The following is a 25,274-nucleotide window of genomic DNA, read 5'->3' on the forward strand; positions in this document are numbered from 1 at the left end:
AAATATATTGGGTATATGATAATGCGGAATTGTCTTTTAACCCTGTTTTAATGTTTATATATCCTGCAGCTCAATTAAAAAAGGTCGTAGTGTGCATAATAGTAAAGTGATTACTTAATTAAATATATTTTATAAATAGTACGTGGGCAGGGACAAACGTATATTCGCGAATTCAGGTTTCGCGCGTTTAATAATAGGTACCTGTAACATTATATTTAGTACTTGTTTTGAGTATATAATTTATTTCATAGCTATATATTAGACAATATATCAACCTGTCATGATGGGGCCAATCTATCACCAAACCGAAAATAATAATAATTTTAAACGTTATTCAATATTATACTACATATAAATTAAAAAATAATGTATTTAATAGTATATCATATTGGAATATAATTTGATTATTATAATGTATAAGGTTACTATATACTATTATAATAAAAAAATACAAATCGACTATAATTTATTAGGTGCTTATATGTTCCATTTGTTCGACTTCACGGTCCAATTTATGTATTTCAAATAAAATAAATCTAGTTAATGATTTATAAGTATAAACCTTATTAATAAAACTTTATTATTAGAGTGTTAGTTGTTATTTATTTACGGTCTTTCTCGCAAAAGTATTTAAAAACAACTTTTATGTATTTTTTTTTTTTTTTTTTTTTAACACATCATAATTATTGAAGATATATAAACAACACAGTATTTAGCTGTAGTAAAAATTAGCAAACGAAAAAAATGTACATACATTTTGTATTATTTTTTGTGAAAATTAAAAAGAGAAATAGGTACTCACCGCTGATTTGATGATTTCCACTGGGTTGAAGAAAAACAAAGCGTATGAAATGATGAGAAGACCAAAGCCGCTAAGACCGTACCTAACATTTCCTGGTCAAAAAACAAAAAAAAAACAATGATAATTATTAATTTATAATATTTAATGATAAACATAACAAGTATCACAATTCACGGGATTCGAAGTGTGCGTTAATAAATTAATATAGATAACAATAGATATTATATGATTTGAGGCGTGAACTGGATTCTTTTAGTATAGGAGGGAATGGAAGAAAATCAATACGATTTTAGAACTACTCATAGAACTAACGCAAATACATACATCATACAATTTTTATTTTATTTAAACAAAAAAAAAAATAAATAAATAAATGAAAAAAAAATAATTTTGATAATAAATAAAATTAAAAAAATTTAGAGACTGAGAATTTGAAAATTTTATTTAGTCCAATATGTTTTAAATCTAATTAATTAGATATTTTTAAGCTTAAACGAACAATACTGAAATTTGAGATATTTACCTTTATTTTTATAAAAAAAAAATAAAAGAAGCCTAAATGAAACATATTATAGGTACCTGTATTATGAGCGCAATGGAAAATGAAAATCTTTATTTTTTAAATCTCAAATTTTAATAATTACTATCTTTTAATATCATAAAATTAAAAAAAAAAATGTTTAAAATATTTATCTCAAAGTATTTTTGAGTAATATTACTGTATAAAAATTAACTTTTGTAGAAAAACCTGATACAATTATTTTATGGTAATAGAATTTTAGTTTTTATCTAATATATAAATATATAATGTTTATTTTCAGTCAAAGTGTAATTTAAAACAAATTAATAATACATCATTGTAAATTACTTATTCAAAGTTAAAATTATTAATGGAATTTGATACTTTAAAATAATAAACTGAAGCTGCAATATCTGTAAGTTAATTTAAGTAAAGCAAAGTGTAAACTGCAAATGATTTTAATTTTAGACGTAATGGAAATTTTGTAACTGTTAATACTATTATTTTTTGTTATATTCTAAATTATTGTTATTCAATAAATTTCTAATTAGAAAATTACACTAAAAAGAGGAAAGAGGGTTATGCTAGTTATCTGTTCCCCATGGCTATCCTTTTTGAACCCCAATACATACAACTCAAACATCTGAAGATATTGATTTTCCCTTAAACTTATGAATCATTTTCAGAACAATAATAAAAGCAATTTTAATTAAATTTTGCGGAACGACCGTTAAGGGTAGAACAAAGGATCAGAATTGTTACAGGGCGCCGCTACATTATAAACGCAATATATATATGTGCTATTAAAAACTACAAATTGGTTTCTCTGCATAATCTTACACGATTTCTCGCGTTTACTACCCAATTATATCATTTGCAATCGTTCCCATAAAATTAACATCGTGTGACCTCGATCAAACGACTACATTATGTATATTATATTATTGTCGTAACCTTTCGTTCTTAATTTTAACTATCATTTCCAATGAATACAGTAATCGACGTAGTTGTTACGGGACAAGGAAGAAATTAACGGTACTATATTTTCTTTGTTTTACTTTGGTTAACTATAGGAACGTCACATAGGTATAGACACACAGAAACACAAGCATACATTGTATTACGCACGTGTTTCTTATAATTTATCAAACGAAATAATAATTAACTGTAGTAAATATATATAATAACAATAATATTTCAAGTACCTATTACAGATATTAAAAACCGTTAATAAAATCAAGAAACATAATTTACCTACTCACCTCACTTGAGATAAACATATCATATAAGTGGATAGATGATAATCGTTTATGATTATTATTATATTTTGTTACAATAAATTCAGTACCTACATATGACATAGTTATGATACATATTATAATATAAAATATCACATAAATAATATTTATTTTATACAAATTAGATGTATACCTAGTATGTATTACATTATCGATTCATTTTATTTTATTTTTAATCAATGTAATATGATAATTTTGTTATATTGCATACAAATCGATTGCTTCTTCAATTAACTTCTAAGGTAAGATTTATTAAAATAAAATAAATGCATGTATCTTGTTCAAAATGTAATAGATAGTATACGTTATTTTAATATTGATAAAAATAAATCATATTTTAATGAGTACAATTAAAATAAGTTCTAGGCTTTTCAATGTAAAATTTTTGATGATAACAATAAAATTATAACGAGTATTGTACATTTAATAATTAAATTTTTTTTAATAATTGTTTTTGCCAGGAGGGGCGAATTAAATTCCGAGAAGAATCCACCTCACACACACAGTCGTAGAGTATACCTGTATTCAACACTGGATATAATTTGACTTATTTTCTTGTTATACAATTAGGTATATTTAAATTGTATACGTTAACAAATAACACTATTAAGTATTAATATCACTACATTTATCAATCATGCGAATTCTACCCGATCTCACTAACTGACACTGTAGCGATGGTCTTAGTACCTAAAAATTAGACAATTTTATAGTAGAATACTAACAGTTACACTATTTTATTTATCATCTACTGATTTAAAAAAAAAAAAAAATAATAAAAAATATATTAACATGATAAATAATGTAACTATACTACACATATAAGAATATATTATACATAGTGGTTCACCAAACATGCTCAACATTAATCATCCACGATTGCCGTCTTATACTTGAATTATGAGTTGAATAAAATATTTAAGTATTGATTTAGCTATACTACTAAAAAATACATTATAAAATATGTAGGTTTTTATATATTTTAAGGAGTGTCTTGTAGTAATACAAACAAATTACTTAAAACACTCTATAAATTAACTCTTACTTCCATAAATTACTATTTTCTTTTTTAAAATGATTTAATAAATAACCATAATCTATACCTATTAAACTTTTATCATATTTTATCACTATTTATTAACATTTCCTAGTTATAAATACTTGATTTAATATTATTAAGCATATTTAAAATAATTATAATATGTTTTATATATACATTTATATTATCATTAAACCTGTTATTGTGAACTATGATTCAAAAATTAAAATTAAATATAAATTAAACGTAATAACTCAAGAACTGCTGATTTTAATAACGAATTAATTAGGTGCATAGAAAAAAAAATCATTTGTCTAAACTTTAAATAGTGAAATTTTAATTTTAAAAAGTAAGTTCTTAGGTATATTAATACATAACAGTCAAAACTAACAGAGAAAATAAAATATTCGAGAAGCACATAAGCAAAGCAAATATATTATTAAACATACTCATACCCTTTACAAAAAAAAAAAAAGAAGATTGTCAAACAAGGTTTACAAAAAGAAAGTCCACTTCAGACCAAATAGACCAAATTATAAACTACAAAACAATTAATGGAGAAATGTTATAAATTCAATCAAGAGTTATTTCTTCAATTCATAGATTACAAACAATCTTATGACTCAATTAATAAACAACCTCTGTAAAATGTGATGATGAAATTTGGAATTCCAGAAAAAATAGTAAAAGTAATAAGAATCTGCACTACAAATTCAAAATGTAAAATTAGATACAACCAACAAAGACCGGACGAATTCTACGTAGAAACTGGTTTAAGATAAAGTGATGAACTATACCCTACGCTATTCAATACGAGTATAGCTCTTGAATTTAGAGTATATAGTAAGAGCTACATGATATTGTCATACAGAATCCACAACCAAACAGAATTAATAGTAAGACAAATTTAAATTTGAAAGGGTAAAAACTTTAAAGTACAATGGAAATTAGAGGATTTGATGAAATACAAAGTAACTGCAACTAATAGATGTTTTAAAATGCTAAAATCGTTCTTTAAATCTAAAATCCTTTCAAAAATGTCAAAAATAACAATGTATAAACTATTTATTAGGCCAATTGTATTGTACGCGTGTGAGGTATGGTCTTCAATAAAAACTGATGATATAGTATGAGTATAAAACAAATGATGACTTGAATAATCTATACAACCAATTGGACATACTAGCAGAAATAAAGAACAAAAGAATCGAATGAGCAGGACATGCTTGGCGCGCTGAATGAAAACTATCAAATAAAATAACATTGTAGAAACTAGCCAAAAAAAGACCCCTATGTCGACCAAGACAACAGTCGCGTGACTGTGTTCATGAAGACCTAAGCTTTATAGGAGTAAAGAATCCAGAAGGGATAGCAAAAATATAGAATGATATGAGAAGAACTACCGAAAAATATCGAAATTTAAATTTATTTTTTGAAAACTTAAGTCAAAACTGGAATTGATTTTTTTAAAGAACTAACCGGAACCAAAACTGATTAATTATCAAAGGTCTAGTCACCGAGTTTTAAATAAATGCCTACCTAACTAAATTATAATATATAGCAGTGATTATTCTTGTTGAATTGGCGATACAGCAAGTGATCGAGCAATGTGATCGAGATTTAACGACAGAATATTAAAATACATGCACGTCTGCATTTAAACATGTAACATAATACATACCAATAAAATAATGTATGATTAATCAAAACTTAAGTACCTGTGTACGTAAATTATGCACCATAACATTATAAGCACACTGAATCGATATTTTATTTTTATTTTATTTAATTTAACGTGGACTTGTCCCAGAGTACAGCAAACGGCAAGTATACGTGTAAACATTAAACTCTTCCAATTAGGTTTCGACGTGTTGTCGTGCAGCGATAGTCGTTCGAGTGTTCGACCGCGATCGACCCATGTAAACGCGGATTAAGATTATGGTAAGAATGACAGGTGAACGTTAGCAATAAGGTGCGCATCATGCGGCAAATTGGATTATTCTATATACCTACCTATAATTAGTGGTGCGCAAAGGGATAGCAAAATGATTGGTATAGAGCGGAAAACAAAAAACAAATGCAACATTGATAATCATCATATCATAGCCCATAGGTAACGAATATTGTGTGTTTAAGTTTTCTAAAAATACACCATTGTACATAATATAAAATAAATATCTGAAAAATGTCATTAACGAATCATCTAATAACCACTTTTGCTCTAATTGCAGTACTAGTTTTTATTTTAAATATAATATGTAATTAGCAATCGTCATACATAACTCAAACAAAAAAAAAAATATTAGAATAAAAATTATTAAATATTTCAGTTATTTTCATTACACAGTGTTAATTACATGCATCATACATAAATGCAATACAAATAATATAATATAATACAGGGAGAATGACAATTAATTGCACTGAAGTTGAGTAAAAAAAAATAAAAAATGAATGAACGTCATATAAAAGAAATGTTAGTAATCAATTTCGTAAAATATGTGTAAGAAAACATATTATAATTTAGGCACATTTAACGAATTCGTATGCTAAAATTAAATATGATATTAATGCAAACAATGTAAGATTTCATAATAGGCTGAGATGACGTACGTCATGACGTGTACTCTCGATATAACTCATATTGATTAAGTCCACAATATACGAAGTATGATAGTTTCCTCTCTTTGGGAGATTGTGTTATTTAAAATACACGATTGAAACGCTGTTAAGTGATCATAGAAAATTTTCAAAATCTTAATTTATATTTAAAAGATATAAAAAATGTAATTATAAAAATATATTACTTTGTATTCATTTTTATAATTGACTATTCATTTTTTTTGCTTTCAGTTAGGTATTAAAATAATGACCAATAGAAATTTTTATTACAATAGTTTTTTATTAAAAATAAAAAATTCTCAACAATATTTCAATTATAAGAGAAAAAGAAGTATTTTAATAGTTAGAATATTAAATTGTACAGACTATCATTCTATCATTACGTAGCATTATTAGTATTAATGAACATTATATTCGTATTATATGTTTGTACTCGTAAATACTTAAACAATAAAACCTTTTTAATATACGTAAAAATGCTCTCATAATATTTTAATAAGATAATACAATTTACAAAATAAGTTTAAAATGTATGTATATAGATGAAGAAGTTAGTTTATTAAAATGTATCTGTAAAATTACGTTTCATATTCATATAAACTTATACCAAAATAATCTTTTTTAGATTTTTGATATTTTATCTTTGATAAAAATTAATAAAAACGTTATCACTTTTAATATATTTTTATATTGTATAACATAATATATTAATGCAATAAATATCCATTCATTCAGACTCATTATTAAAAAATAAATAAACAAATGTTTATTTTCAAACATTTTGATTCTAAAATATAACCATAATAATGATCACTATTTTGTTTCTTTAGATACATTTTCTAGAATTTATTTTTAAAATATGAATTCAAAACTTTTAATAAAGAGAGAAAGTGCAGTTTATTTAGATATCTCTAGAATTAAGAGTGCCAAGCGGCAAGTACTCCACTGTAACCTCACAAATTACACCTATGATTATGCCACCTGCAAATGTTTTGAGTAAAATCATTAATATTAGGTCATAACATAATATGGTAAGATATTCACAATAATATGTAGGTAATATTATATTTATGTAATTTTAGGTTTATGTAAAAAAAACTCAACGCCTCTAGTGCTACACACTTATCAATATTTTTTTATTTTTTATGATTTGTTTTTCGACAATAATTTTATAGATTACATGTTATATCATTATTATTGAATGTTCAAATATAATTTCGTAAAGGATACCAAGTTATATAAAAAAAAAAACAACGAGCTTTCTGAAATCAATCGGTCAATAAATAACAGAACTCATCGTACAAATTAAATACGTAATTTATTACTATAAAATATGTGTCATATTATAGGTACTCACGGAGGTACTGCACGTCTTATAGAAATTAATGAAACTAAAAATGTTTTGCGAAGTCATATATAATATTGATAGCTGCGCGGCAGTATTATTATTTGACATTGCACTTGATTTCTCATATATTATTATATACCTACTATATAGGTACGAAATGTAATACAAATTATATAACTTACGGCACCACCTATATACAGTATATTATTACTTAAGTCTTCGTGATCGTCGTCGTCCAAAGAGGACAATTATAATTTATAAATGGGTGCGGACATGTGCACACGGCATATTACTTACATATTTATATACCTACATAATATTATTATTACATATTATATAATAAGCAATAACACGCAGCTTGTGAGATATTAGTGTGTCGACGACGGTGGAGCGCGGTGTGCGGTTTTACCTGCGCCGCATTTTGCTACCAGACGACACGCGTAACGCTACGGACAGTCCAATGTCAATAACGTTTTCGTCACAGCTCATAAGACCTACGTATAAAATTACACGCGTATTGAAGCAGACTTTTCGTACAAGTGTATATACCGGCGATAGCCCCAGTGCTAACAATATTATATCATCACTATAATAACGGTATCATAATAGGAACCGTAAAATGTTATATAAACCAAAGAAAAAAAATATATTTTGTCAATTTCTTTGGAAATCGGAGGAAAACTATCGATATATTTCTTTTACAAGTGTATAATAATAGATAAGAACAAATGGATTTTGTATGTACGCGTATACGCTCCTTTATGTTTTTGAGTTTTTAATTTTTATTGCTTGATTTTCGAAAAAAAAAACCATTAATTCTGTTAACTAATGAACTGCATGTTTCAGTACGATTACAATCGAAAATCTAAAAACCAAAAACATGTTTTTTATAACTTTATTGTCAATTTGGAATTAATGTATTATTTATTATTTAATTGAACATACGTAATGTACAATTTTATACGTAAGAACTATAATTATGCACTTTATCTTTAAAAAAAATATTAAGTATTTGTTAAGTGTTATCATTTTAAAAATGATGAAAATCACACATTTTCATAAATATTTCTTTGTTTAATTTTTTGGCCCTAGACATATATATTAAATTAAAGAAATAAAATTATATTATATTTTCAAAATAACTATGTTTTTTATTAACAATAAAAAATATTATTCTCTTTTGATAAATATAAATGTATATCATTACAAGACTACTTCTTAAACTATACAAATAAAATTCTAGTATTTAAAATGATATAATCCGTAAAATAAATAAAGTAGACAACTTTAAAAATCAGAATTTTAATGAATACATTATTTAAGGATAAAATATGGAAAGAGGTGAGTGTAAAGTGAACGAAAGTCATTTATGCGCTTAACATAATTAATAAATGTTTTCCTTTTCTATTATGCAAACGGACTATTTCTATATTATAATTGTACGTTGATATCGTTTGTAAACTTCTTATTTATTAGTTGAAAGTTGTACTATCATAATTTTGTTGTCGCGCCTGCAGGCCATAGTAACTTCGAGGAGGAGAAGCGATGGTTGCGATTGCCTTCTCCATACCCTTGGGAATTGGTTAATTCCTTTTAATATGAAAACATTTCAAAAAAAATAATTCGTGATATATTTTATTAACAGTAATTATTATAAAATTTTTAAGATATAACAATCATAAAATAAAAGTACGCTTGAACACTACACACTACACAGTTTTCAGTAATTGTATGAAAATACTAATTTTTTTTCGCATAATTTGTTCACCATACCCCCTTAAAGTTTTGCCATAATGGTACTGCCTTTACAGATTTATTTTAATCGAAATAATCTTGTTTATATTATATTTATGTAATTCGTAGGCCTAAAAATGATCGATATTTTTCACCCAGTAAACGGAACATTTAAAATAAGAGGTACATAAGCGCAACTAAGGGCCCCAAATATACTAATAGCCCCCGTCAAAATAAATAATGCTTTATATGGGTTACTTTCAGTATAATATTAAGGTAGGTCTGTACCCCCCCCCCCCAGTATACTGAGCTAGTTGCACCATTGAAGAGGTAATTAGTCGATTTGATGTCATAATATTATATTTAAATATGATATACATTACATAAATATATTATGATTTCGTATTGATAATATATTTTTTTTGCTCATGACACGACGTTGTATGTATATGTTGCAACAAATGCATTTTTAAAAGGGTAAAGAACCACCCACACAGATATCAGGTGGATTGGTTTTTCTCAAGATAATTAACGACCGGAGGTGAAACATCCAATAGCGGTGTTATAAACGATTGTGGTCGGGAAATCCACCGAGGCGTGGAAGGAGTCGAATCAATACTTAGGTTGTATTTTTCATTGTAACTAGTTAATGATGTGCTATACTTACGGATAAAAATTATTATTATTATTATTATTTTGATATATAATCGTGCAACGTTTACACCGAACCATAACTGTACTGAATATGTATTTCTATTATTACACAGAATAGCACGCATTGTGTGTGTCGATACAGATCGGAGTACAGATTGTCAATATGTATTACATTATCACTCCTATAATGATAGTTTGATATATATATATTTATACAAAATTCTTAAAACCAAATAATAGCCTAAGATGTATTTAAGTGTAATACCAGTCATAAAGTATTTACACGCAAAGAATTATTGTAATAGTTTAGTATTTAATGATTTTCAAAAAATAGTTACAATTCATTTCATTCGAAAAAATTATTCTCTATATATTCTGTATAACGACTAATTTACCTGCGGATATTGATCAAAATGCTTTGTCTCAAAATTGAAACCATAAATTTTTTTAACTACTATTTTTTTTTTTTTTTATAAATGTATCAAAGATATTATACAAGAATAACGATTTGTAGAGCTGCTACTGTGCGCGAGTATCTTTTCGACATGTTTTCACAACTCACAATTTTTTTTTTAGTTTTGAAAAAAGCATGATTAAAACATTAAGTTACACACATAAAACTCGTTCTCAACAGCTATAATGTTCTATACATGTATACGTACATTTTCGCTTTTCGATAACACATAACCCACACACGATTTCAATACGTTCACGATCATGACAGTCCGAACGTTATAATGGTAATAAAAATAATAATAATAATATGAAGTAATAAACGGTGCAGCAGTTGCAGTGGTATTGTTTTGACTGCGGTCCAATCGGATTCAGCCAAGTATGGACAGGCGCCACATTTTCTTGGGCAACACGCTCGACCAGACGGGTTCGGCAATAGCAACACTGGCTGAGCCCGTGCGAGAATACGTGAAAGAAATCCGTTACACGCGTATAAAAACGAGCATACGGCAGACAAATTATATAATGGCATACGTATAGATATATACAGGGTGATATACAGAGCACTATCTTCCCTATTTTCATTCTTTGATTATGCATTAATTGAAATCTTAATTTTTAGAATCCTAACTGGAGTATATATTTTAATAGCCGTGCTTTTTACAATGCTTAGATTTATTTTATGACGTTAAAGGAATTGAAGAATTTGAATTGTTGTTATGCTCTTTGCGTAAGTAAGTATTGTATTTAAATACTATAAAAATCATTTTTCAAATAAAAGTGTATTTAATGATAAAATAGTGGTTATCTTGCCTACATTATCTCGGACATTATAAAAAAATATTTTGGAAAAAATAAGAATTTACTATTTAGTATTTTATAACGTTTTTTTTAAGTTTTTTTTTTTTCATTTTTTGAATGACAATAATAAAATTATCAATCACTCCATAACAGAATATTTTTCAAGAATTTAGGTATTTCATCTATCAAAATTATCAAAAAATGTTTTATATTGACCATGGAATTGTATATAATATAATGTATATAATAATGTATGTTGTTAATTGTTAATAAAAAAAGTAAAAACTTAAAAAATTATAATGAAAAAAAAAATTAAATAATTTAATGTTTTTTTTTTTCTATAGTGTTGTTTTGTATGACATAAAATTATGTAAAAAAAATATATTTTTAAAAACTTATACTTTTTGAGATTGAGAGTATTTACTGTTAAAATATAATCACCTGGTAAATTCTATTTATTTTTGTTGGAAAATCAATATTTATTAAATCAGAATTAACGGAAACTTAACGTGTAATCCGATTTAAAAACCGGGGTTTTTTTTTCCAGCAAACAAAAATATACAATAATAACTTTATTATAAAATGGGATTTTATTTCTCTAAAAACCTTTGCATAAAATATTTTAAAGTGTTAAAAATAGTTAAATACTTTTGATAACTGAAGTTTAACTCACATTCCAAATTAAAAAATAATATATTTTATAAATATATTGTTTAGTGTAGATCATTATGAAGCCATATCATTGAAAAATAGCCTATGAAATAATTAAGTATTGAAATTTTAGAATAGAAAATGATATTTTTTATATATTATAAGATGAGTTATAAAATGTATTCATATTATATATTTACTATATTTAAACGTCAAAAACAATTATGTATATTGTATATACATTTATACTAATTACAATAGTACCATTTGAGCATAATAATTATTAATCGCAATGAAATATTCATATTTAAAGTATAAAAATGCTAAAGAAGTTTCACGTGACATTAAATTTACAATAATACACTCGATCGCTACATTAGATTTTGAAATTTCTCGATTATTTTTTTATCATTTATTACCTAGAAAATTAAATTAAGAATTATAACTCAATTATTATCTGTTGAAAACAGATAAAATTAACCATTATAACGTAATAACCATTTTAATAAATTAATTACTGTTGAATGTATGGATACCAAGCTAACCCATGTAACTTACATACTGACATTCATACTTTATTTTTAGGTAATTCACTTATAAAAAACAACACACTATTACTTAAAAAAATGACCAAAGCTGACCCACGTATTACTGTCAGTGAACAAACATTAGCTTTAAGTGTCTAAATTTCCAAAACCATAATTCTCAATATTGATTTAGCTAATTGTAAACTATATAGTTTAACGAAAAATCAATATTTTTAACAATGGCACATAAAGTATTTTACTCATCAAAATAATAATAAAAAACAAAATATTTTAATATGCCTAGGTTAGGTTTTATTTTATTTAATTAGTCCAAAATTAATATTTAAATGAAAAATGGGGAATCGTCCCTGCCTAAATGTTTAAATGGAATATAAATTAATAAACATGATTGTAAAAAGATTCATAACTCAATGAACCTAAGATATTTCTAAATTAAAATAAGTATAGGTAATCGTTAATTTTTGTTTAAGCATCCAATTTTGTTTAAGTTTGAACTTAATTTTTTTATAGAAATAATCAATACTTTGCATTTTTAACATTTTTTAATTACTGTAAGAACAACTTTTCAAGTTTTTTGATTGAAAAACTAAAATTGTATTATACATAAATCAAAAATAAATAACAAAATTAAATATTTTAAATGTCTTTAAATAATAAAAATGTACCTACATTTTTTGAGAATGTTATTATATTAAAAATTAATAATATAACTATTTCTTAAATTTTTATGTATTTACCTATGGTTAATCAAACAAAAATCAATTTTGTCGAAAACGGATTTTAGTATTCCAGATTTTTATTAGTTTTTTGTTTTAGTTTATCTCGATTGTTTTGAAAAAATTACAGTAAATTTCTTAATTTAACTACCCAGTGTATCAAATTTATTTAATTTATTACCATAAACCATACTGAAATATAAATATTTACTTTAAACACACACACACAATTAAAAACCGCATTATTGTAAAATTAATACATTAATTCATCCACTCATAATTTAAAATAGAAAGTGGATTGCATTTTAAATAGTATATTAATATTATCGATAATCACTACTTTTAAAAATAAATATTATTATTTTTTATTTGTATTTTTTTTAGACATGTTTTATATTATTTTAACTACTGCAACTAGCTATGCAATTAAAATAAAATACGCTGCTCGAGTCCATTATAATGTTTAAATTAACAAATCAATTTACATACAAGTCTGTATTTCAACAAACTTAAATGTATTACATTTTATAATTTAACATTCTTACCAGAATAAAATGATAAAGTAATTTTATTTTAAACGTATTGCATTATTATTTATTATCAGATTAGTTTTACCTACGTCTGTAAATTTTTTTAGTTAACACGTAAAATATGAAAACAAGTAAATCAAATGAGAAATTTATGTGTAACATAATAAGTATAGATATATGAAAAAAAGGAGGACGATTTTTGAACAGAAATTGAGCAACGACAACTTACGAAACAAATTTACACATCAATTGCTCATCGATTGACACATATTCTCACACACACTTTTGAATACTAACTCATTGATGATTTGATTTTTTTCTTTTTTTTCAAATACTACCTACTAATCAAACAGCTATTGATTAAATTCCGCGGAATTAAATTTCTGCTTAGTCAATTTTACATCACTAAAGGCAGATAAAAAGGAGACGTGTTGTGGAATTGTTCACAGTAATTTAATATAATATCGCATATAAATATTAAATATAAGATGTATATATGGAACATGTCATAATGAGGGAATAATTTATTGTTTAGTTACATATTATTTTTTTCCTCGCCAAATATAGGTGTACTGGTGTCGAATTCGGAACGTACCGTTTTCATGACGTCTAGGAATTTTTGATAACGTATCAATGTACTACCTTATTAAAATAGGTACCCAATGTTGACTTCTCTGGCGCACTAAACGCGTTATCGGTAATTACTGTTGACCGCGGCATAAAATATTATAATATGATAAATGACAACAATAATAATAATAGTCTCAAGTATAGTACGTATTATTATTATAATATTGGAGATAGGTACAGTAGGTTGATAAATGCATTGCTTATTATAATAATATATTCTTGTGCGTACGTATTATACCTTACTTACCAAATATAAGTTGTTGCATTTCATTTGCACGCGCAAACGTTAGACGGCGCGAATCCGATTTTTAGATAGATTACGATCTGCGCGATCGTTTCTGTATTTTTTTTCTGTACAGCGAGTGTATAACAGGTACAGTGCCTGCACACAACACCGTGTTGTGTTTTCCCCGCGTCGGATAAACACGATCGCTCGGACTTCCGGTCGGCGTAAGGTAGGTATACGGACACACGACCGCCGTCGGCGACGACGAATAGACCTGCCTATCTGCACGCGAACGAGCACCGTCGCCGTAAAGTATTATTATTAGTATTATTAAACAACGCGGCACCGGTAGTCGTCAATGGGTCGCTGTCCGGTTATGATGTATTTTGCCGGCAATATTTTTTATATTCTCGTGTACATACGGGATCGGTGGAATAAGACGGCGAGAAAAATTCTAACGATCGGACTGAGGAAATAGGCGGCGGTGGCGCGCGGAAACGAATATGAGAAATACACGTCGGGCGGACAAATCGTTGCAATGCCTAAAGTGTATAATATTATTTTACTCGTATTGCAATAATATTGTATTGTTCTAACGACACTTATCGCACGTTACGGTTATCGCGAACGGACGGACAAGTACGGCGGCGGCGGCGGCGGTGTGGCACGTGTTGCGGAGAGTCGTCGGATCGATGGTGATCGGCTGGTGTTTCCTGCTGTAATGTTTAGGATATTCGCGACGACACGGCTATTATCGCAGTGTATTTATAAGATCGGAGCGAATGTTGGAGTGTCGGAGGAGTTTTCATTGAACCTTTAGCCGACCGACTGAATCCGGTGTTGACGACGAAATTTCGAACTGCGGTCACACGTCGCGGTGGCAATGCATGCCAATGCATTTTGACCTTCGTGAAATGTCCGGGAGAGAGGGACCGCTGCAGAAATTATTATTATTATTATTATTATTATTATTATTATTATTATTATTATTACTATTAAGTTTAGGTACTATACCAGCTGTACGGTATAATTTACTATATAGGCACACTATTGGTTCTTTTGATTCCGCGTGCGCCGCGTTCGCATCCAATGCACAATATTGTCGTCATTGTATTACTACTACTACTATCGTTATTACGTAGGTACTATATATTACACTAGGTTGTACCTACTTATAAATAATACGATTTCGTTTATCTCGTACGCCGCCGAAACGATGACATGTCATACGCGTGACGATCGGCAATCGTCGTCGATGGTGCCCGATCAAACGGCCGCGACTGCAGAACGCACGCGCGCGTGTACCTACCTACGTAATACATTTTTCGGTGGGGCGAGCGATAAAAAAAAAAAAAAAATTAATAATAATAATATATATGCCTAATAATAATAATATTGTCCGCGTCTGCTGCCTATCGCCTAGCCCATGTGCTTGTATAATATTATTATTGCGCTGGACGCCGTGACGGAGATAATAATTATTATTATTTATTTCGTGGTGTTCGACAGGTATATCTAATGTGCGTGTGCGCCGCCGACAAAGCTATATTATATCGTACGAAAGTAATAGCGAATAGCGATAATGCGACGGGGATAGGCCCACAACACCGCCGCCGCCGCCACCGCCGCCGCCTTCGTGGTGGTCGAGCAGAAATGCGCGCTACTGCGCGTATTACATACCTACCAGCTACTGACATACTTGTTTAAAATACGTAGGTTTTTAGAAACATTTGCGTACAATCCTAATAGGTGTTCAAATACAATAATTAAATAAACTGTAACGACGTCTAGATTTTCATAACGCGAATTTTCTCGAGGTGAGATTTTCCATCGTTTTCTCAGAGAAAAAATATTACGAATGGGGTCACGTCTATCGTGGTAGTATATGCTTGGCATTTTGTGTACTTAATTTGCCACTAGCTAAGAATTTAAACGGTCGACAACCGAGTATTTGCATACTGACGATATGTTTGTATAATTATTATTTAATCACGCTATTATCATAATAATATAATATGCAATTGCGGTACCGGAATCGATAGATAAATCTGTCTTGCTCAAGATGGTGTGTGATATAATAATATTATATCATTATAATATCGGCGCAACCGATTGGTGGGCGTATATTCATACAGTGGGATACGTAAGTAAGTATGTTATTATTATTACACGTGTATATACACACCGTATTTACGAATAAACAATATTATACATACTAATAGATCGGTGAACCTTAGTCGTGTGTGATTTAAGCCGATTTATATAGTTATTATAACTCAGATTTATAACACTATTAGTAGTGAACTATAATTATGTTAACTTCAAATAAGTATATAAAAAAAAAAACATACTAAAATCTTGCACGTACTGCCTAATTTATTGATATTTGAATTCCTGTTTAGATCACTGATATAGTGATTATGAAACATCGACAGTTTTTGAATAACAAATAACCATTTCGTTGAATAAAAAATAATCTTATAGTTCAGGACAGTCGACAGAATATATCATAAACGGCGTGATTACAAAATAAAGACGTAATAGCTATATATATAATATATAACGATGTCTATTTACACACAGTTTAAATCTAACGTATATTATGTATTTTCAAATTAATTAGGAGAAATTAAGTCATTACAACAATAAGTAGTTAATTTATCAAGCATATTGAAAAAAAACTAATTTTAATCTTTTTAACTAGTTAATGACGACTCCATTTGGTTATAATAATATATAGGTAAATAGAAACGTGCCGTGTTAACGTTAATAATGTGCACGTTAAATATAATAATAATAATAATAATAATAATGTAACTTGCGTAACAACATATTATATATAATATAAAAATATCGGTACGGTTGATTTTTTATCGAAAAATGAAATGTAAATCCCAATAACTTGTCACATTACAAAACGCGTCAGTAGGTATCGCAATTAATAATAATAATCACGTACCCACGTGTAGTAGCCAATAGGTATCTATCTACTTTTTATATATGCATGTATGTATAGGTTATCCGTAGTTATTTAGGTATTTTGTACATCTGCATCGCAGCTTCGATGACGACTGACGATGCACTTGTCATACACAAACAAAATATTATAATATTTTACATTATGCTATAATTCATTCATAATTTTATCGATAAAATATTATAATATAATCGACTAAAACGTCGGAACCTCTGTGTGATGAAAGTGATGACTGATGACCAGAAGATAATATATTAATATCAATGTTATAATATTTTTCTTATTTCAATTTTATGTGAAAATATTTTATTTCGACGAAAAATCATACTTAAATTTGAAACTAAACTACGTATTTGCATAATATTATTCTTACTCGAATAAACACTATTTATTTTATCATAAAAAATATTACTTATTCAAATTATTATAATATTTACATGTTTATGTAGCTCGATGAAGCCAAACAAATAGTCAAAAGAAATTATGTAGTATAAATAGTATAATAGTATTCGTGTTATACTAATGCTATTATTCTATAAAGTCTCTAAAAGTCTGTATTTTTTTTATTTTTTTGTTTTTATCGTAATAACAATAATATAAAACAGACAAAACATCAAATTACTTACTGAAAATTAATATTTTATGGAGCTAGTTGAATTAAATATTTTTTTTTTTTTTTTTTTACTCAAAAGACGTTTATTATGAGTATATAGATACAATCTTTACAATTCTATACAATACGTTAATTTGAGAAAATATAGTGAAATGGTGTATAGGAAGACTCTCAGCAGAGTAGCCTTGACATGGAACTTGAATTAATATACACCGAACAATTTTATTACTTTATAATATTATACAGACAAATCATATTCTAGTATTGCGCGATTTCGAGTTTTATGACGCATTTCTAATTTATAAAAATATAATAATTATGTATTTATTATGTAATTATAAAATACATCAAATTACCTATAACTACTAATAAAAAATAATCATATTTTATTGTTCTCATAACTAATTGGAATTGTATAGACTATAGGTATTGAAAAAAATTTTATAGAAAAATATATTATTTTAGAGCTGAAATTATTTTATACTCTGTTAACACAAATATAAATTAATTTATTTTAAAAATATGATGTCTATTAAATTAGTATTACACTATTACCTATAATTATTAAGTTGTAGAGGTATTCAAGTTCTGTGCCTATAATAATAACATATATAGGTATTCACTTGTGTAGGTTGCATATTGTATAAAAAATATATAAATATTTTGTAGGTCATATATTCATATAGTATTAAGGTACTTGCTCAATATGATAACTATCAAGCAAGTAAAGGTTTTTTTGATTTTTTACTATTTCATGGTAATACACCATAATAATGATAATTAGGTATTAAAAATGTATGATAATTACAATAATAATTAAATAAATATCATATTCTCATTAAAATGCAAAATAATATTTTATTTACAATCACCTAAACATAATATCATGTATTCATTATTCCATACCATTTTGTTGATGAGTGGAGACATGAACTGCAAAATGCACATACAATTCAGCAATAAAAGTATATTAATTGAGACTTTGTGTATTAAACATAAAATCGAAAAAATAACTTTTTAAATGCTTTTTTCCAATAATATCTCAATTATGTATAAAATATTAAAGAGGTATAATAACATAAGAATGATTAAAATTCAAGAAAACGAATAAATGAATTATTAATTATTCAATTTATTAATAAATAACTAGACTTGACGTTGTAGTTTTGTTCGGAATTCGAAATTATATTGTGATACGCGTTTTCAAATGCCGACATTACTTTATATATTTAATATTTTTTCTTCATCCATAATATTTTGTTTGTATACTTATAATAATATGTAGGTATAAATATATATTCAATGTACATTTGATCATTAATAAATCATTAACAAAACATTTTAATTTAAATCGTAAAACATTTTTGATATTTTCTAATTTAATAAAATAATGTTATACATAATATTTTAATACTTCCATAAGATAGGTAAAAGATAGGATATTAAATAAATTGTTTTAATATACTTAAAAATAACGTACGTAGCTTGAGTAAGACTGCAGATAAGGAAGTGTATAATATTCCTTAAAATAAAAAAAAATAAATTAGATGTAAAATATATTCATTTTTTGACATATTTTGATGATTAGGAGATAATTTTTTTTTTTTTTTGATATACATTTTTATGTTATTATTTTACTGTATGATTAAAGTTAAATATTTCAAACACCTAGGAAAATTAGTCTCACACGTAGAGTTTTACAGACTGTCGCAATAACAGAAAAGGTAATTTGATCCCTAAAATAAACTCGATGACTCGTACTAAATAATTAATAGGTACATTTTCTTATAGTTTAAGTTATTCATTTATGTTTTATTTGAATCGTACTATGAACAAAATTGTTTTGTTTTAACAACAACTTAATGCATATCATATTATATTATAATAGAGTAACCTTATATTTCGTTTAAAATAAAATTGTTCATTTTTTTGAGCATCATAACCCAAACCTATAAACTTTGAATGAGGACACTTATTATACCTTCCGTTGCTTTTCAAAAATGTCTTGTGTTTGTTTGCATTAAAATAATTATTATATAGTGTAGATAAGTGTATTGGTCATTATTTTTAATGGTGTCTTTAAAAAAATATTATATTTTGCATATTGATTTATTTAGTTAATCACTAATTTCTAATGTAACATATGGTTACATAGTTGATTAATATAGATTTAATAGACTCTACTAAATTAACTATCCTCTATTATACTGTTATTTTATCTTCGTTTAATCGTTGCTTTCAATGTCATAAAACTAAATTACAAAGACTTATTTATATTATATAATAACTATTTTAATATAAACAAACACAAAAAATGTTTGTAGAACAATAGAAATCTCTTGCTGTAACTTAGGTAAAGAGAATACGATTATTTTTAGGTAAAAAGAGGAAACTACTTAATTATAATATTGATGGTCGAAAAAATAAAAGTCATTTTTGGTTGAAAATAGTAATGCCTATATTGACGTATTACTTAGAGTAATATAATATTAAAATTAATACCTATGAACCCGTTTGACATCGCCCTTTTCAATGACACATCTTATCTAATAGGAGGTCGGAGTTATCTCAAAAATATATTTATAAAAATTATGAAATAATCTTTTGGTTTTTTTTTTTTTTAGAATTAAGTAAAAATTATTTTTCCTGTTTTTTTTTTTTTTTTTTTTATTTTAATTTATATGGGTCATTTTATATTAAAAGTAGGTTCCTTAAAAAAATAACACGATTTAGTAGAATATTTCCTATCATTTTAATAAAAATCTAATGCCATATAATATTATGTTATATTAATATATTAGTTTAACTAATATAATTAGTAAAGAAGTTTCATCAGTGGGCTTTCTTCCGTCATATATTCTATAAAAACCTTTTTGTAATAAATCGAGCTAATTTTACAAAATATGTATAGATTATTTTACATAAAAAAAAAAAAAAATATATATATATATATATATATATATATATATTAGTAGAACATGTAAGCTTATATTTTGCAGAATCATTATGATTTAAGAAATCAAAATGTGGTAGGTATTAAACACGTCAAGCTTGTACATTTATGAAAACATCTAACAATAATTTCCATAAATTACATTTTATTGAAATGCCAAATTTCAAATTTAATACCCAACTATTATAAACCCTTTAAAATCGTTACTTATGCACCATCGGAATTCTTTATTGTTGTATGCCATGAACAACGATGATAAATATGTACCTATATTATATAATGTTTTAACATTTAATTAACACATTTGTTTTAGAAAAGATAAATACATATCCACTTTCAAAATGGAAGTTGAAATTTGGTTTTATATAATGTATTATTTTATATTATATTATTAAAATTTAATATTATTATAATTTTTTTTTTTCAATAAAAACCTTTAAAAAAACATTGTAGGTAAATACGTTGATGTAATATTTTGATAAAAAAAAAAAAAAAAATTATTAGTTATTAACATAATATAATTATAGTTAATTATAAAGTCAATTGTAACAGCCAAAGCGAAAGTCTTTGGATTATATAAAAAAAAAAAAATAAAACCTCTTTAAATAATAAAATATATTATTAATAAACCAAAGTTTACTTACAAACGCGATGGCAAATTAAGTGACATTTCTCTAATCACGTTATTGGTAAATACATTATAAATTTGACGATTATTTTCTTTGTGATGATAAATAATATGCAATAACCATATTATAATAATGATAGTTTGGTCAAGTTTTTTTTTTTTTTACATTTCTGTATTATGCAAAAACTGCTACGGCCTACGAAAGGTGGAATAATCACTAATCGTTTACCCTCGACAAAATAATATGCCTAATAGTTAAACAATATTTTTTTGTCATTATTTTAATCATTATTGTTTCAAATAATAAATTTCATATTTCAAAACGTATTATTGACGTAAGTCTTTGATTGATATTAAATCGTTACAAATTGTCTACATAAAGCTACAAAACCATATTTTGTACAGTGAATATTGAATACTGTATTTGTTTAGTATACATAGATGAATAGCCTAACGCCCAAATTATACATACTTACCTAAAATGATTAAAATCGGTTCACATACGTATTAGATTTCCCATTTTCATAACGTTAAGTTATGAATAAAATGATAATATTATTGAAAAATTAGGTAGTTACTCACAATGTGTTATTTTAAATTATAATTCATTTACATTTATTAAATATCATATATTAATTTTATTATAATTATTAGCACAGTAAATTTGATTTATGGAAAAATGTAAGCTCTACTATACCTATATAAGTTCCTACATTCCATCGACCTAATCCGTAAATCCTCCAAAGGCACTAGATGAAAAACCATACTCCTGGTTAGGTTTTAATTAGTTCGTGAATTATTATTTGTATACATGTTATAAAACATTGCTATACCTATATATAATTTAAGGAATATGATTCGTATTTTTTCCAATACTAAAAAAGACGATATTCAATTTTTTCCCGACATTCAATCATCCAAATTTGTTTTCAGTTTGTGATATACAACCTCTGTGAACTTTTCATATTTGTTATTACTGGAATTTCAAGTAATTTAAACTACGGGCTTTTAAATATGAGAAATGTAATATTCAAATAATATATGAATTCAAAAATTAATTAATTAATTAATTATAATATATTTTATTGAATTTTATTTTTTATAATATCTTAATAGTTTCAAATAATTGTGATTTAAATTAATATTATTTATTTGAGTGAAAAACTCGACCAATGATTGTTTAAACATTTTAACCATCCAAATATTTACCCTGAATTACTATATTTGGAAGGAGCACTCTAGAATATTGGACTCGTAGTAAGCTGCAAAATCAATCCAATAAACGATTTTATTGATTAAAAAAAGTTATTATTTCAACTAAGTTGAAAATTGAATTACAACGTATGCACAATAATACGAATCATTCTAAACTATTTGATAAATTTGATTTATATGTGTAAAATATCATGTTGTGTTTTGTTACAGCATACACGTTGATTGAGGACGTACATTTTTACGTAAAAATTATTGGTCGCAAGCCAACCAAACTAGGTCAAAAGTTTTGAAGTTGACTCGGTACGATAACGTATATATTCGTACTCTTATGATATATAATTGATAACACGTAACGATAAAATATTATGTTATACTACAATATGACATTTAATAGTTTACTAAGCTAAATTAAACTAAGATTGTTACTAAATGTTATTATATACCTTAATAAGCAGGTATGCTATGTGATCTCTGATACATAAAATGTAATGTTTCAAACATTTTTAAACATAATTTTTATACTATGAAATATTACATTACTACAATACTAATATGATAGGTACTAATATCATTAACACTATATTTGATTTCATATTAATACAATTAATCTATCAATATTATTGTAAAACTTATTGACTCGACACTATATACTATAACATGGTTAGTGTATGAGTCTGCTCATTTTATAATCAGAAAATTGGTATATTCAATTCTTCGTGAATTATTAAAACAGTGTTTTCAAACATATAATTAGTATCTATCCGTTGAGTGATACTTTTAAAAAGGGTTGATCGTGACCCTGAACAAGTAAAATGAAAGTTACTAAAAATTCTATTTAAATTGTGAACACCTAACAGCAACTTGGGTAGGTACACACCATTTTATCTGAATATTTAATGTCAGTTACAATTCATATTTATCCCTTTTTTTGACTTTGAAAACCTGTATCATAACAGTATGTTTTGAGGCTATTTGATGGGTCTTTAAAATTCTTTGAGTACAAACTTTGTAATGTGTTTTCTTTCTGACATATTATACTTCGTGCATTTGATAAGCTTTCTGAATGTCTTAAGTACCTGTTATTTAAATGTCAGTGTTTCTATGGTTAAATTTAATAAATACAGTTTTATGAAATACTTAGAAGTTTTCGAGACAAAAACTAAATTTTAATAATTACAACATCGAAAAAAAATTAAATCAATGTTAATCCTTTATTTTATTAGTACTCACTAATACTCATATTACATACAAAAATAAATTTATCTTACATATAACTTAAATTGAATAATAGTTTATTAAATAATAATAACTACAGCGCATAAAAGCCAAAAAAAAAAAAAAAAAATCGTTCAAAATAAATTATGAATATTACAAAAACTCTATAATTTTCTGATAATTTTAAAGGATAATTACTGACTTGTGTCCTATATACTAATAAGTATAATGAGTTATGATACATTATGTATCCATTTTTTTTTTTAAATATAGATGCATACAAGCGTTAAGAGTTATTTTCAATAAATAAACACTAGGCAATTAAGATAAAAGTAAAACTTGAGATATAGCTTTCAATATCATCACAACAGACTCAATTTATTGGTGGAAAGCAATTAACTCTTTCTACACTAAATTTTCAACACCAAATCCACAACGACGAGTAAGCCCCAAAATAATCGTGATAACAAAAATAAATTATAGGGTAGCTACAATTACCATTAGACTTATTCTTATAGGACAATGAAAAATGTCATTATCGACTTAGAAGTAATTATTTATTTTCAATACATTACATATGTACGAGTATATTTATTTTATTATGGTCATAATTGTATATTAATAATATTGAAATATTTAAAAAAAATACAATATTCGTGTGGAAAACGATAAATTAATATTAATTATAATTTAATCTTGAGGTACAATAATAGCATATACTATATAGTGTTCATAAAACAACAGAAAAACAAATGGTTACAGGTTCAATGTTACTGCCTCAAAAAAGTTTGCCACCTCAGGCGGATTCACTAACTTTAAACTTAGTCACTGTTTTTATATGATATGTACATATTAAATTTGTTTTGATATAATTTAGCAGCCCGGGGAAACAATTCAACATTTCAGTATAATCCAAAACTTCAAGATTAGTTTCTGGCATTTTTTAATGAAATCATTAATTTACCCACTGCACTGATATAATAAATAATACAAAATTCATCAAATATATATAATACCAAAAATTATATTAGTCCTATAGTCGTTATGAAAATAAAAATATATAAATACGTAACATATTGTAAGAACGTGATATTCGTAGGT

General features: G+C 26.0%; 1 protein-coding gene across 3 annotated transcripts in view; it reads right to left on the bottom strand.

Moving 5' to 3' along the window:
* LOC112596555 (scavenger receptor class B member 1-like) overlaps window positions 1-25,274 on the bottom strand; it is a 90,569-nt gene that overhangs the window by 32,784 nt on the left and 32,511 nt on the right. Inside the window, exons 1-3 of one of the 3 annotated variants that reach the window (XM_025342308.1) lie at window positions 15,587-15,758; window positions 14,594-15,507; window positions 803-894 (exon numbers count right to left, since the gene is read on the bottom strand). In XM_025342308.1, coding sequence (XP_025198093.1) covers window positions 803-894; window positions 14,594-14,612 — 111 coding nt within the window. In that variant the 5' untranslated portion in view covers window positions 14,613-15,507; window positions 15,587-15,758. Of the gene's footprint in view, window positions 1-802; window positions 895-14,593; window positions 15,508-15,565; window positions 15,759-25,274 lie in introns of those variants that run through there. The other 2 variants (XM_025342309.1, XM_025342307.1) reach the window with 2 other exon arrangements.

Source organism: Melanaphis sacchari, unplaced genomic scaffold (genome assembly GCF_002803265.2).
Source record: "Melanaphis sacchari strain LSU unplaced genomic scaffold, SCAv2.0 Contig32_pilon_pilon, whole genome shotgun sequence".
Classification (NCBI taxonomy): Eukaryota; Metazoa; Arthropoda; class Insecta; order Hemiptera; family Aphididae; genus Melanaphis; species Melanaphis sacchari.